Source organism: Galendromus occidentalis, unplaced genomic scaffold, assembly GCF_000255335.2.
Source record: "Galendromus occidentalis unplaced genomic scaffold, Mocc_1.1 scf7180000077532, whole genome shotgun sequence".
NCBI classification, from domain to species: domain Eukaryota; kingdom Metazoa; phylum Arthropoda; class Arachnida; order Mesostigmata; family Phytoseiidae; genus Galendromus; species Galendromus occidentalis.
In genome coordinates, this window is record NW_003805520.1 from 222,006 (window position 1) to 236,556 (window position 14,551).

At 52.9% G+C, this 14,551-nt stretch overlaps 1 protein-coding gene across 1 annotated transcript; it reads right to left on the reverse strand.

Annotated features, from left to right (window-relative positions):
• Nucleotides 1–837: 837 nt before the first annotated feature.
• On the reverse strand, nucleotides 838–9,439 carry LOC100904633 (calmodulin). The gene is made up of 5 exons (XM_018641433.1): nucleotides 9,292–9,439; nucleotides 5,995–6,169; nucleotides 4,821–4,938; nucleotides 2,735–2,859; nucleotides 838–2,085 (listed from the first exon to the last, which is right to left on the reverse strand). The coding sequence occupies exons 1-5, from the start codon at nucleotides 9,292–9,294 to the stop codon at nucleotides 2,057–2,059; spliced, it is 450 nt and encodes a 149-aa protein (XP_018496949.1). The 5' UTR covers nucleotides 9,295–9,439; the 3' UTR covers nucleotides 838–2,056.
• Nucleotides 9,440–14,551: the final 5,112 nt, after the last annotated feature.

Consider the following 14,551-nt stretch of genomic DNA (forward strand, 5'->3'; position numbering starts at 1 on the left):
TCGTTGGAAGTATTCGCCAATCGTGGGACCCCTCACCCTGTCAATCAAACAATCTTCAATCAATTTAAGCAAGCATTTTTAACATTCGTTACAATCATCATCATCAACGTCATCATCGTCGACGACGACGGCGACCTCATCCCCTCCTTCCTCAATAATAATTAATTTTCGAAATACATTCATTGCAAGACAGACCATGATGTGATCATGGATTTCCTAGCTGACTGATTTAGTTGAGTGGCGTCAAGCCTCGGTTGGCGAAGCTCGCGCTCGTAGTCGCCGGTTTCCATTTCTGCTGGTTGCTTGCTGACGATGCCTTTTCTAAATTCCAACCGCGGTGGCGATGGCAGCTGCAACAGCCTTGGACAGAGTGGAATATCATCTCTTCTCATCTTCCGTGGTTCGAGCCGAGTTGGAAAGATTCGCTTGATTTTCATCAACGAGACGTGTCGGAAAGGACTCAACTAGACTTCCACGTTCGCGTCGATTACTCATCCCGTTCAAGGGTCATCAGCCGGAGGGAGAGCGTCTCGTCCAGCTTGAAGACGTACACACGGTATTGAATGAACTATCACGATTAATTTCAATACGAGTTCGGAGTTTCCCCGGGACATCCTGCTAATTCCTACGGAATGTCTCCGTCTCGACCATTGGCGGCGAGAAAACGTAGAACGAAGAGATTGATTTCCTTCTCACTCAGACCTTGTGTCGTCGACGGCGTTGAAAAAAATCAGATTCTTGTAATATGACAGGAAAGACGAGTTTACGAGAGTTGCGCAACAGAACAGTTCCGAACCCAACGAATGTATAGTCAGTAGTATATCTAGAAGTCTTCCTTGTCTGTTACAAAGTTTGTTCTTCGTCATTTATTTCTTCGACATTCTTCATCGATTCCACTACTGAACAATGGGACATCGGTCCGAGAGAAACGAGCGCGTGCATGCTAGGGCGAGCGCACGCTCGATGCCCCTTATCAAATAAGGTTCTTGCATTGTCGTCATAATAAATATTAGGAAAAAGAGTGAGAGGGCTTCAAAGGTGATGGTGGAGGGCGGTGGTGATACGCTGTAGTTGTTATTCTTGTTGGTTCATTTGAGTTGTTCTCCCTTTGGTAAAACCGCGTATTATAGTGGAGGGGTCCCATGTAGCAGGATGCTGGTATGTTGTATGACATTCTATCCTCCATAATCATAAGAGTTGAGAGCGAGGCGCCGCGATACGACGCGACTTGAATGGGTTGAGCTGAAGCTAGCAGGCGTGCGCCAATTTTTTTCGAGAGTACCGGCACAACTCTTTTTGTTGATGTTATTACGGACTTCAACAACGACAACAACTACAACAACGAGGCTGTCCCCGTCGTCGCTGCCGTCATCGCACAGTGATTATTCGTGGGGCAGAGAAAAGGAGGCTGGCGAAAAAAGAGATGAACACTTTTCTGGAGGCGCTCTCGCGCGAGAACTCCGGGGCTGCTGGCCGCGAGCCGACAGACACCGCGGCGCTTCTGATCCAGATATCAGGAGGGTAATAATCGATGTAAAGATGTTGTAGAGAACCGGAATTGTCAGGTTCGGTTGTCGGTATGATGAGAGTCGTTATGGATTGAAGGAAAGGTTCAAGTTCTTGTTGTTGCTGTCGTCGTCGCGGGAATGGTGAACACAGTCATGTATAGCCGAATGATTCTTCCATAAAGTCGCCTGCTGCTTGCTCTATATATATATATTGTTGTGTAGGGTTGTGGGTCTGTTGTGGCTGCTTTTGGGAACTCTATTTCCAATTTTGACGTTTTGATCTCGTTTGTGTCCGGAATTTCGTGATGAGTTCGCTGATTCCCATCATCGGATTAGCGTCAGAAAATTTGGTACTCAAGATGCATCTCCTCCTTTTAGGCGGCGCTGTCGTCGACGTCGTCGTCCTGGCATCCTCTTCGTGATTTCCTGGCTCAATTAACACTTTTTCCTCTCAGGTCCGATTCCGAATGTGAGTACTCGACGGCTATTAGCAGTAAAAGTTTCAAACCCGGCTCCTCGGCGATTTGGTGGATTGGGGACCTCGCCCTTCATTTTGATGTCATCATGGTCACGAACTCTGTCGAGAGAAACAAAAAAGGGCCTCATAGTCTGCGTGCGCTGCTTAATTTAGTTCACCAAGGATCATCGATCAAAGACGGGAGCTATTCTGTTGAATGCAATTCACGCTGAACCTGAGAGATTCCGCTCAGAGAGGATTTTCCTCTCCCAGGATAAACGGGAAAATCGTCCACGACGAGGTTTCGAAACACTTTCATGCATCAGCGGACTCGCTATCTGCGTTGCGAAACCTTATGGCGATCCTATGAGACCCCACGGTGGTGGATCGATCAAGCGCGCGAGGAATCCGAATACCAGTTTCCTCTTGCACGGACGAATGTTTGATTCATCGCAATGCCGAACGGTCAGATGGAGCGGAGCTGTCGAAGGGCCTCGTGTAGAAAGACCAAGCCACCGCCACCACCGCCGTCCGACATCTTTCGTAGGTAAATTTAGCCCTACAGGGGGTACAGGTTGCCGAGTTCTACCGCACGCATGTATTGCACGACAAGGCTTCGAATTTGACCGCCGCTCCAGTCGATAACTCCCGGGAAGGCCGACCGAGGCGAGACGGCGGAAAGCGGCAGCCAGTTGAGAAAACGAAAAAGAGGACTGAACATCAGCATCAGACCTGAGCGGGAATCGATGGAGCCTTTGTTGTTATTTACCTTCGTAGTTGACTTGGCCGTCTCCGTCGATATCGGCCTCTCGGATCATTTCGTCCACTTCTTCGTCCGTTAGTTTCTCACCGAGGTTCGTCATCACATGCCTGAGTTCGGCGGCGGAGATGAAGCTGCAATTCAGAGACACACAATATAAATTATTATTATTCCACTGAATTCCAATTTCGGGGATCAATATGGGTGCTTTTGCTCAGCTCTAAACGGTCGGCATAGCTGCAGGACAGCCCTACACCGACCCTGAACCGACAGTCTATCACTTAAGGATTATTATCGATGCGTCGACTGCAGACGCATTCTCGATCGAGCCGTGAAAATCACGGACTTGCGCATGTGGTCATCCTCTAGAGCCGATTATACGGAGTCGATCCGAAGCTTTCATTCGGGAAGATCAACTACATATTCAAGGCCGTGCCAATCACTCATTTGGAACGCTCGTCATCTCAAACGAGTCCACGGTTTGATAGTGACATCAGGAGGCGTCACGTCGCCAACGCCCGCCCGAATTGCTCGAAATCAGATTATTCAGAGTCGTCTTCCTCGACATCACCGGTAGTGATATCGTCGTTATCCCTGACGTCATTCATGCATTCAAATCGAGAAGAGTGAGCATCGATGACGAAAGAACTGAGTCATTGGCTAGCGTCATCGGAAGAGGGTCTCGCGAGCCTTCTGCACTGTGACGGACGGAAGAATATATTCTCCTCGATTCCACAGCCCGAGAAGATGAGACGTGTCAAAACATTCTCTATTCGCTGAACCCTTTTTTGCATCATATGAGGTCATGAATCCGGGCATGCAATGTGGAACTGGCTCGCGGACCGGAAGAGGGGTGATTCCATCACTTGGAGGCAGCATTCTGGACGATACAATAGCCGCTGAGGACCGACGACGGGTTTGCCGAATGATGAGCGCACCCGACTGTCCGAGCTCTAGATACAGTTGATAGCTGAGCGACTTGAAATTCAAAGACCGCCGGGGAAAACGGGAAAACCTCCGATCTCGAAGGAATCCATTTCAGTCAGCCCGACAGGACTTCGATGACTAGCGACCGGGAGCGGCAAAACTATCACCCGCCTCGGGCGGCGTTTCGACAAGAGCCGCCCGTGGCAGGGTCAATGATTATACCAACGACCCTGATGCTTGCAAGAAATTTTTAGAAATTCAAGGAGTATTCGAGAGTCGTCGCTCGCGATCGCTCCTCCGCTCGCTCGGTCGAAGGCTTGATTCGCTTCCTCGACCCCGAATGAGAGATCAGACGAGTGGGAAGGGCGAGTCTCGGGGGATAAACTCAGATCACGATGGAGAACTACCGCGGCGGACGTCGTCTCGTACAGGCGGATGTGCTTTCGGTGTTTTGAATGCATAAGCTGGCCAGCTAGCGGGCGAGGTGCTCTACGTCCGAAGAGCCGTCGAGTCCGTCTCTTCCCTCGCTGTCTCTGCTGCGAGCACCTTCTTTCCCGAATAGGAAATCGACTTGTGAGCGGAAGAATCGTTCAAACCACCAGTCTCGGACATAAAAATAGTCGTATAAATGCGTTGTTCCTACTCTCTCCTCGTGTCTCTTTGTCGTCCGTGTTGTAAACGTCATCTTGGGCGATAGGAGCGGCGGCAGCGAAAACACTATAACGTACGATTCGTCGCCCGTCGCAGGCTCCGACTAGCTATTTGTCGACGAACATAAATTCCGTCTTTGTTCCCTGCAGCTTGCCAGGCAGCAAACTGCTGCGACCGTGTGAGGCAACAGTGAAGAGTGCAACTTCTGAGCCCTGGTCAAGGCCGACTGCTAACGAGATCACGAAGAAGTAACGCAGATCGTTGACTATGATTCCTTTCTCCGCCCTCCGGCCGACTTCGGGACTCGGCGATCGCCGCAGGTTCCCTAAGAGAAGGCTTCGGGAGGTTTCCGTACATTTTTCGGGTGTGCCTTCAGGGAGGTTGAGAACCGGCGCGGCCTACCTCATCAGATCCGCGCGCGGATTGGAGGCACGTAACACGACTATGGGGGAAGCTGGTCGGGAGACGACCGTGTCTATGTCCAGATATCTCTACTCTGATCGTCAGTCATCCTTACCCGTTTCCATCTTTATCAAAAACTCGGAATGCTTCTCGAATCTCCTCCTCGGAATCGGTGTCCTTCATTTTACGAGCCATCATGGTAAGGAATTCCGGGAAGTCGATGGTTCCGTTTCCTGCCGACGGGAAAGAATAAAGCTTTAGAAAGGAGCGGCTATTAAAATTTCGCGACGAATCCGTCCCCCACGCGTTCGCATCCCGGCGAGCTCCCAAAAGCGAAAACGTTGAGCCGCCAGCCGGTCACAAGTTTCACCTCCCTGAAACTCGGCACAAATTATGCTCGGCACGATGCTCAATCCACGCGAGTCCGCTATCCGAGCTGTGAAACCCTGTTGCATATTTATGTGGTCTGGCGAAGACAAAAAGAAGGGGACTCATGCAATTTTCTGCGCGCACGATGCAAACCGCACCGAGATCCACATTCGTTAGGATGTGAACAAAAGAGATCCGCGTTCGCGGATTTTCCGGAGAAATCATGGGGAGAACGTCGTCCTCCGAGGGGACCTAGCGGTACTACCTCAGTCATGGCGACCGACTGCGTCGACGTCACAGGAGCATCATAATATATCCCACGAGCGGTCAGCTGATATCCCAAATACATAGAGGGACGCACGCGAGTCAGTCGACAAAGAAGAACGACCGTGGTGCCGACATTAACAGGGCGTTACGGCCACAATTACCCGACGGAACGGCCTGACAGGTGTTGCCAATCTGACTGAGGCTTTGTTCTGCAACCCCGTCCCTTAGAGCCTCACATGAAGTCTCGTTCCGACTGCGAGGTAGTGCTGGCTTCGATGGCACAAATACATTCCGCCAGAAGAATGTGTCTCCGAAAGTCGAGGGCGAGGCGTCGCCGTCAAGTCCAGCTGGCGACCCAATTTAAAACGGATCATACCACATCCTCTGCAGGAGCATGTTTACAGTCAGGCGGAAGAGGCCCAGGGTCAAACGCGATATCTCTCGGTACGCAAACATCGATCGAATTGCGGTTGCCGACGAACTTGCGGTTACTCCTCAACTCCTCCGTCAGACATCCGGGCGCTTTCTTCACGTACTGCTCCCTCCTCGTCTACCACATTGACCTTCCGACAGAGTCCCCTCAACTCTCTCGGATCCGGTATCGAATCCCGTGGACCCGAAATCCTCGGGTCCTTGTTGGGCTTCCAACTCACCGTCAGCATCGACTTCGTTAATCATATCTTGCAGCTCAGCCTCTGTCGGGTTCTGACCCAGGGAACGCATGACAGTGCCCAACTCTTTGGTGGTGATTGTGCCGTCTCCGTCCTTGTCGAAGAGGCTGAAAGCCTCTTTGAACTCAGCGATCTGCTCCTCGGTTAGCTGATCGGCCTGAAATGGGAGAAAGAAAACGTTTAGACTCGTGGAGTTAGGTGATTCTGCCTAATTGAGCGCCGAACGACGCAATCGAAGACCGGAGTTGGAACACTCTTGAGCAGCGACAAGGGCCTACGCCTGTCGTGACGAACATCGAAACAGCTGGTTGCCAGGCTATGAACCTGCGGCAGCGGCGACGATTGACACCCACTCCGTCGCCTTCGGCGCTCGAAGCGAAGCAAAGACAAATCGAAGCCGTCAACCCGTTACTTCATTGCTACGCGACGGTTGGGGCATTCATTGAAGCATTCATTCAGCAAGGCACGGGCTCAACCGACCGGCAACTACCGAATCAGACACAATGTCCTGGAGCACGCCGGTGACCATGGTCGGACCAGGTCCTGCGAACTTCCCCCTAGGTCCGATGGTCAGTCGTTGTTTTTCGCATCGGATGAGAACAGGGACGCTCCTGCAGTCTAGCCGAGGGAAATTTTCTGATCGGCTCAGAGAGCTTCGAATCGACTCATGTTAACTCGAGGGAGCAGCCCCGGGCGAGATATCGAAAGTTGCAGGACCTTGCGAGCCCTTCCGGGGCCAATTGTCCTCGTCGGGTCTCGATCGTGTCCCCTTTCGGAATCGCGAGCATCAAACAAAAGGGGGAGAGGAAGATGGCGATTGTTGCACTTTTCTTCATCATTGCCTTCAAGGCAGTAGGCGCTATAGTTGGCGGATACAAGTCGGCGGACAACAGTGTGGCCATCCCGGGGGAGCTTCATTCGGATAGTTTCTCTCTGCCGATCCTTCCGGGCACAATGCTAGAAGGCAGATTCATTCTGATCATGTGCACATATCCGACCGGGAAGAAATGGCGATGGCAGCGGCGATCATGGAGGCGATAGCTCAGCAAGTCGTCGGAACAATCGGATTAAGCTCGAATGATCGTTGATGGACTAGCTGGTCATATTTTCCTTGTATATAGACAAGAAGACACTCCTCTTGTCGCGAGATCTTGGCGACTGCACTATCTCGCTTAGTGCGGAGCGCACCGAAACCCAGGATCGTTCCTTCTGACTCCTCCGAGTTCATTCAGCCCTCCGGAGTCCGAAATCCTCCCATTAGGGGATTGCGGGCATCGGGAGGAAGAACCATTGAGGATCGCGATCACGCGAGTCGAAAGAAATAACGTTGAGACGCAAAATGTACCACTAGGAAGTGTATCCGCGGACCACTGAAATCTGATCGCGAGCACTCAGGCAGTCGGTGAGCCAACGACTCCCACCGTCAACAGTGGAGCAGACTCCACGGAGAATTAATCTCCAACGAAGACGACGAGAACGTCGACGACAGCGTCTAGGGATCGTCGCGGACGAAATCACGAATAAATCATGCAAGCTCGTTCGAGCGACTGATCTGAGTAGTTTTTTCCTTCAGGGCGATCCTCCAGCTTCCAGATAGCAGCGGCGTTGCAGGGGGGATGGGTTCAAGCGAGCCAAGCAACCAACCCACCCACCCAGGGACCAACTCACGCCAAAGGAGCCTTTGAACCAATCACGCGACCCCTGTTTCGATAGCCTCGCGCTCATCGCGGAAGCACATCCTGAAAGTTCGGAGCACGTCTCCAGCTCTATTCGCATTCGGAATTTTGTAGCATCGTATGAATTCTTCAGGATTTCGGTGTTTCTACGGCTTTTTACGTCTCCGAGCTACGTTCCGGCATGGAGAATCGCATCTAAGTGACGATGTAAAAACGGAAACAATGGTTCAAGATTGAAAACCCCGGATCAAAGAGCTCATTTGGAAAGGAAGCTCCGAGGAGGCAACGAACCGCGAGCCGGGGGCGGGCATTGGTGCCGACAAGAATATCCAATCCGAGTAACGGCAGTAGTTGCTCGAGGGACGATTTTTCTGTCGATGAATGGAAGATCGAATCGCAGCCATAGATCGCGGTCTAACGGGCATATATCGGAGCATCATCGCGCGGAGCGGCGCGCAGACACGGCGAACGGAGGACGGATTCCGGGGACTTATGCGAGCGTGTGCGATTTTTGTGGGAGAAAACCGAATGTGGTGACCGTGACCAGAATGTGAAGCCCATGAGTCAGCGGAGCGGAACCGAGGAGATTGTACATAGAATTGCAGTCACAGTCGACGCACTTAAACTGATGCTGCTGCTTCTGCCGCCGCCGCCGCTGCTGCTGCTTAACACAGCAGCTCGAAGGGAGGGGCTAAGCCGCCCAGCTAGCCACCTGGTCGCTCGGCCAGACAGTTACTGAGCTTTTGGATTAGTGCTTCGTCGATTGTTCTCCTGGTCAGTCTCCCGCTCAGGCGTTCCATCCGTCAGTTACATTGTTACTCGAACGCTCGTCCAATCGATACCGCGATCGGTCGGTCCGTCGGTCCCACTACCACTCGTACATACAGCCAAGCATTCGATCCATCCAACCAAGCAGCTCCTCCGGGATGCAGGAAAATCCAATTTTCCATGGAGCTTGGTTTCCTCTGGTTGGACTGTTTAACAATCAGTTGTTGAGGAGCTGACCAACGAAGCGACTATCCATCCATCCATTGACGCAGCCAGCAAGCGAGCGAGCGAACCAAGGAGACCGAACGAACGAATCACCGAAGCCTCCCGTCCGCTCGCTTACACACTCACTCATTCACAACTTCACTCTGGCTCGAGCACGGGAGCAACAAACCGCCACCACCACCGCCGCCACCACCACCACCGTCAACGAGCCACCTACTCAGGCCACCTATCCGAAAGCTCTGAGCCTTGGAGCCCCGTAGGCAGCCCAAACACCAGGGCTGGCTCGCTTTGCGCGACTCGAATCGGGGGTACGAAGCGAATCCGAAGGGACGTGCCTGAGTTTTCGCCTGAGCCGTTCATAGGACGTTCCAACGAGGACTTCGGCGAACGAGATCGACGTCGATCCACGAAGGATCCACGAAGCACGAATAGCAGGGACACCACATCGCCCGGAACGGTTTCAGCTCACTTTGACAGGCGAGCACAGTGACAGCTGATGCTGGGCTGGTTTCGGCGTCGGATCTCTGTTTTGCGTTCCCTTTCTAACGATCAATCCATCTTCGAGGAGGCCTGGAATTTGCGCGAAGCGCGAAATTCCATTTTTACTCACCATTGTTAACGATTACAGTGGATTCAAAATCACCACAATCAACGTAACCTGCGGCAGCGAGCTCACACGACTCTGCTGGCAGCGGCAACGGACAGATAGACACTTGTACCCGACCGACCACCGAACTGCAGTGGCAAGCCAGCGCCCTCTGGTTGCCGCGCCACGTTAGGAGGAAAGGGAGGGGGTTATCTGCTCGGAGAAGGAATGCGTATAGTCCCGCTTTCCTATGCTGTCATTGCTTCTGCCGCCGCCACGCCGCCGGCCGTAGCGGCGGTCGTCGTCGGCGCCGCGCGCCGTCGGAAGAGAATGGCGAGGAGGCATGGACAAGGTTTCGACGGCGCGGCGGTCCCTCTTGACAGTCGGTCCGGTGCGCTCGTTCCGTCAACATTGGCATCGAGTGACATGGAGTTCCGATTTCCAACTTTCGAGGAAGTTCAAGTTCCCGCAATATTCGAAGGACCAAAGAAGGATGACGCCCGAAGCCGATCCTCCACGAGTTTCACGGGTGCCTCCCAACGACACAGAGGATCGTCGGAATCGTTGAGCGGAACATCAACAAGAACGTAGTCATTGCGGCTCAAAACTCACAACCTACGGAGAACGATCGGAAGAGGACGTTCTCCGTTTGAACATCATCGAATTCCTAGTCGAAGGGGCTTTGATATCATTATGACTAGCTGGAATCGATGATTATAATTATTGATTACGACCCCAAGCTATTGTAATATATAGGTTCCCTATGCAGAGGTCTCACGTCCGATCGAGAGAGCACGGGAAAGATAAAAATTGAGGTAGGAACTCGATCCGATACGCGCTTCCCGAGCACGCTCGAATGAGACCCAGGATCTCAAGCGGGAGAGCGAGACTCAATCGCTCGCATACTTCTTGTGCGCGATTGGATTGAAGGGTCGGGCGAATAGATCTTGGAGTCCCTGTCAAGACAACGCACGCTTTCTCGAATCGTACTGAGATCGATTGTGCTCCGACTCGGTTATGATCGTGGAATCGAGAATCGGGGAGTCGAGAATCGGGGAGTCGAGAATCGGGGAGTCGAGAATCGGGGAGTCGAGAATCGGGGAGTCGAGAATCGGGGAGACGAGAATCGGGGAGTCGAGAATCGGGGAGACGAGAATCGGGGAGTCGAGAATCGGGGAATAGAGAATCGGGGAGTCGAGAATCGGGGAATAGAGAATCGTGGAGTGGAGGATCGGGGAGTGGAGGATCGGGGAATGGGGAATCAGGGAATGAAGAATCGAGGAATGGAGAATCGGGGAAAGGAGAATCGGAGAATGGAGAATCGGGGAATAGAGAATCGGGGAATAGAGAATCGGGGAATGAATGAGAATCGGGGAGTCGAGAATCGGAGAATAGAGAATCGGGGATTGGAGGATCTGGGAATGGGGAATCGGGGAATGAAGAATCGAGGAATGGGGAATCGGGGAATGAAGAATCGAGGAATGGAGAATCGGGGAAAGGAGAATCGAGGAATGGAGAATCGGGGAATAGAGAATCGGGGAATAGAGATTCGGGGAATGGAGAATCGGGGAATGGAGAATCGGGGGATGGAGAATCGGGGAATGGAGAATCGGGGAATGGAGAATCGGGGAATGGAGAATCGGGGAATGGAGAATCGGAGAATGGAGAATGGAGAATCGGAGAATGGAGAATCGGGGAATGGAGGATCGGGGAATGGAGAATCGGGAAATGGAGAATCGGGAAATGGAGAATCGGGAAATGGAGAATCGGGGAATGGAGAATCGGGGAATGGAGAATCGGGGAATGGAGAATCGGGGAATGGAGAATCGGGTAAGGGAGAATCGGGGAATGGAGAATCAAGGAATGGAGAATAGGGGAATGATGGATTTGCTGAATACTATGAGATCCTCATCCTCGTGAGAATCTGAGAAGAGGCAGACTCCTCCGGATAGCATTACTCCCTTGTCTGCTCCGAGGTATCCCTTAGGTCGCGGCAAACATGTGTCCCGAGGAAGCGTTTGAGTCGCGAAGGAATTGACCGCCTCTCCTCCTCATGGGTTACGGTAGCGACATCACGCCTTCCGAGATGTTGGATCTCTTGCATAGTTAGGCTTTTCTTGTTTGCGAGCTGTTCTGCCTTGAAATTCCGAGGAGAACATCGAGACGGGACGCTGGAGAATGGCAACGGATGTTTCCAGTCCTGTATCGGTAAGCTTCGTGTCACAAAGATAATCAGCCTCCGGTGAAAATGAATCTACTCGAGTGACTACCTAAACTTGACTGGATATCAGCCGTGGACGATTGTCACAGACTGTTGTTTCTCTCCCGACGAGCGAAGGAGAATCTTCGAGAACCTGTCCGCTACGGGCCCTTCGTTTACGATCTACAGCCTGAATGTCGAGCTTTCCAAAAACTGCGGAGAAGGCGCGCGATGAGACAAGCTGACATCGCTGCTTGCTGAAGCCGTGCAATGCATGTTCATTACCATGAAAAGCCTAGGAGAGTTTCGATTTCCCTGTTCTTGATTTTCGAACGATCAGGCTTTCAGGAGACGAACAATCATCGAACCGAAGGCTCCGCCTAGGTACAGTACAATGAGAATATAGGTACACTCTCGTTCAGCACACGGAGCCGTATCGGAAAACTCTGTTATCACCTTGATGCGGATATTTCGCCGTATTTTGAGCTAGTTCATGATGCTGATGTCGGCTGTTCCGCGTCTCATAACGTTTTGGGCGTACTGAATCTGTGGGCCCCGGGGAATTTTCAGTGAGTGAGGCTCGGCGGCTAGCTCGCGTCCCATGACGGACACATAGGGGAAGAGATCAGCGGGACAGCTAAGGGGTTTCGGGCCGCGCCGAAAACCACTCTCTCAACCGTAAAAAAAAAAGCTTCAAATGACAGGAGCATATCATACGAAAGAGCGGACTGGAATTCAAATTCGGGTACGAAATCCTCGGAGAGAAGCGCCATTCTCGAGATCCAGACCGGGCGCCGCCTCGCCTAGCTACGCTGCTGGAAGAGATCGATCTGAACCCCGCTCGGAGCGTTCATCGACCAGCGGGCCAAGCAAGCGAAAGCGACAATCAGGGACGAACAGCAGAGTCCACGCTCAACATGGAGCCGCAACCGGTTAAACGGACGGAGACACACCAAGTTGGGTTGGGTCTGAGTTCCAGGTGGCCGGCTCCACGAGTCAGCGAGCTGCGAGTTCATCGTTTCGGTCCCGGGAAAACAATCCAAGATTAACTGGCCTAGCGGTGACATGAATTACTGCGAGCTGCCATTTTTCGGGCCGACCCGGTTCAATCCTCTGGGGGCCGCCCCCACGTCTGAGGTAAAGTATACATTAGAGCGGATAGTGGGCTCGGAACTATGAGAGAACTAGTTGTCAGAGGACCAACTCCTAGCACACCTTGATAGCGCGCCGGCCTCGCTACCCCGCCGTTGTGTGAGGAAAGACACGGTCGGGGGAGCGACGGACGCGCGCACGGTCGGATCTTCCGACAGTTGGACAGACAAACAGATGTACCGACAGACGGCTGGTCGGTCGGGCTCTCGCACGGACCGACGAGCCGGCGGAGAGAGCTGAGCCTGCTGCCCGCCTGCCGTCTGCCCGCCAGGCTGTCGGAGTTAGTCAGGATGAGGCGCATGCGCTGCACGCACCATCGCTCGTTCCCTCAGTTGGTCGAAGGGTGCTCTGCGCGCCAGGCTGCCCTGCTGACGTTGCCGCCAGCGGCAGCTACTACCGCTGCTGCGACGGCGGGAGGGATCTCCTTTGCCTGCAAGGCTCCCCTCCTAAATGCTTGGTCTTCGGAGCAGCAGCGCGAACGGCGGGAGAAGCGGAACTCGCACGCGGAGTGTGCTCACGGGCAGCTCACCTCCAGTTGCACCTACGAGTACGCGCAGAACGCACTCGCTCGGAGCCGGTCCGCGCGTACGGCGTGTTCAACCTCTCACTTTAGCTCGTGCCAGACCGTCTCCCCCCCCCTTTTTTGTCCCATCACGACCTCCCACCCCTCCCCGCTAAACTATTTGGCGACGGTTGTGGATGTTCTTGTTGTTTTCGTTGTAACGATGGTGGCCGTGGGAATGGCATTTGTGATGGTGACGGCAGCGGTAGCGAAGGTGGTGCAGAACGAACAGCATCCGTTCAGCCTGTCTCGGCCTCATGCGTCATTTCACTTTCTGACAAACGACGTAAGCAGTGACAGCGATTCCTCTGCTGAGGGCCATCTTCTCTACGTTCTTCGACGCGCTATCGAGCGATGGCCGCCCGGTACTTTTTCTCGAAATTCCGAGACAGGGTACTTCTACTTGGAATTCCGCATTTCTCTCCCTCAAATGCTATAGAACTATAGACGACCTCACTCTGTCCATGGACGGATCCTTCAAAAAAGATTCGCTCTTCTTCCTCTGAGAGTGGGAGGGGAGGGGGTTCCGGGAAGGTCGGAATAAAGGAAAATAAAAGCCTCATATGGATACCGTTCTCTATCTAAGTGTTCGCAGGTCCCGCTCGCGCCAGAAAGGCTGCATTCAGAGTTCGGAGTCTGCAAGCGAGTCCGAGGAAAACTAGACGCAACGAAACTCAACCGAATCTTCAAACGATAAAGGACCTCCGATCCCATCGTCGCTAAAACCCATTATCGGAGCCTATCAAAATAGCGCGGGATTAGGCGAAGTCCGGAGCTAACCGGGGGATGCTCGTTGGCTGAGCCTCAACCCCGGATACTCTGAAGAATCCTCGGAGTCAACTTGCTAGTCAGAATCCCAGGACCCCTCACGGAATCTCCTGCGGGAACACGTGGGAATTTTGGGGAACCATAACATTCTCCAGAGGTGCTTCACCGACGAACAGAGAGGAGCTCTCCGCGTGACGCAAAACTTCTGTGCTTCCCCACCAGCTTCGTTGGGGTTTGCAAGAGAGCCCTCCTTATATTTCTGGCGTTCTCGAAAGAGCTTTCGAGTCTCATACTCGAAGATATTCGATTCCTTTTAATGAGAGCTAGATCAAACCAAGGCATTCGGTATAATATCTGGCATACGCAGAAGCCCCGAAGTTCTCAATGACCTATTCCCCCCCCCCCCGTCTCCTGCGAGTATTGTGCTCATGTTCCTTTTCCTGTAAATCAATCCTACGAATGGAGCGAGCATCCTGCGCCGTCCAACTCTCTCATTGACCCTGACGGAGATCCTGTCACGGACCCCCTCGGAACTCGCTTACCGCAGTTCGACGAGCGGCATCGCGACGATGCTCATTAGGCACGTGAGGTGCTAGAGCTCT

Excerpts from the sequence above, each read along its gene's own strand:
- LOC100904633 (XM_018641433.1), bottom strand. Across the intron at positions 2,860-4,820 it reads TTTGATAAAGATGGAAACGG|CTTCATCTCCGCCGCCGAAC; the intron begins GTAAGGATGACT and ends TCTGAATTGCAG. Across the intron at positions 2,086-2,734 it reads CGGCCAAGTCAACTACGAAG|AGTTCGTGACCATGATGACA; the intron begins GTAAATAACAAC and ends TTCTCTCGACAG.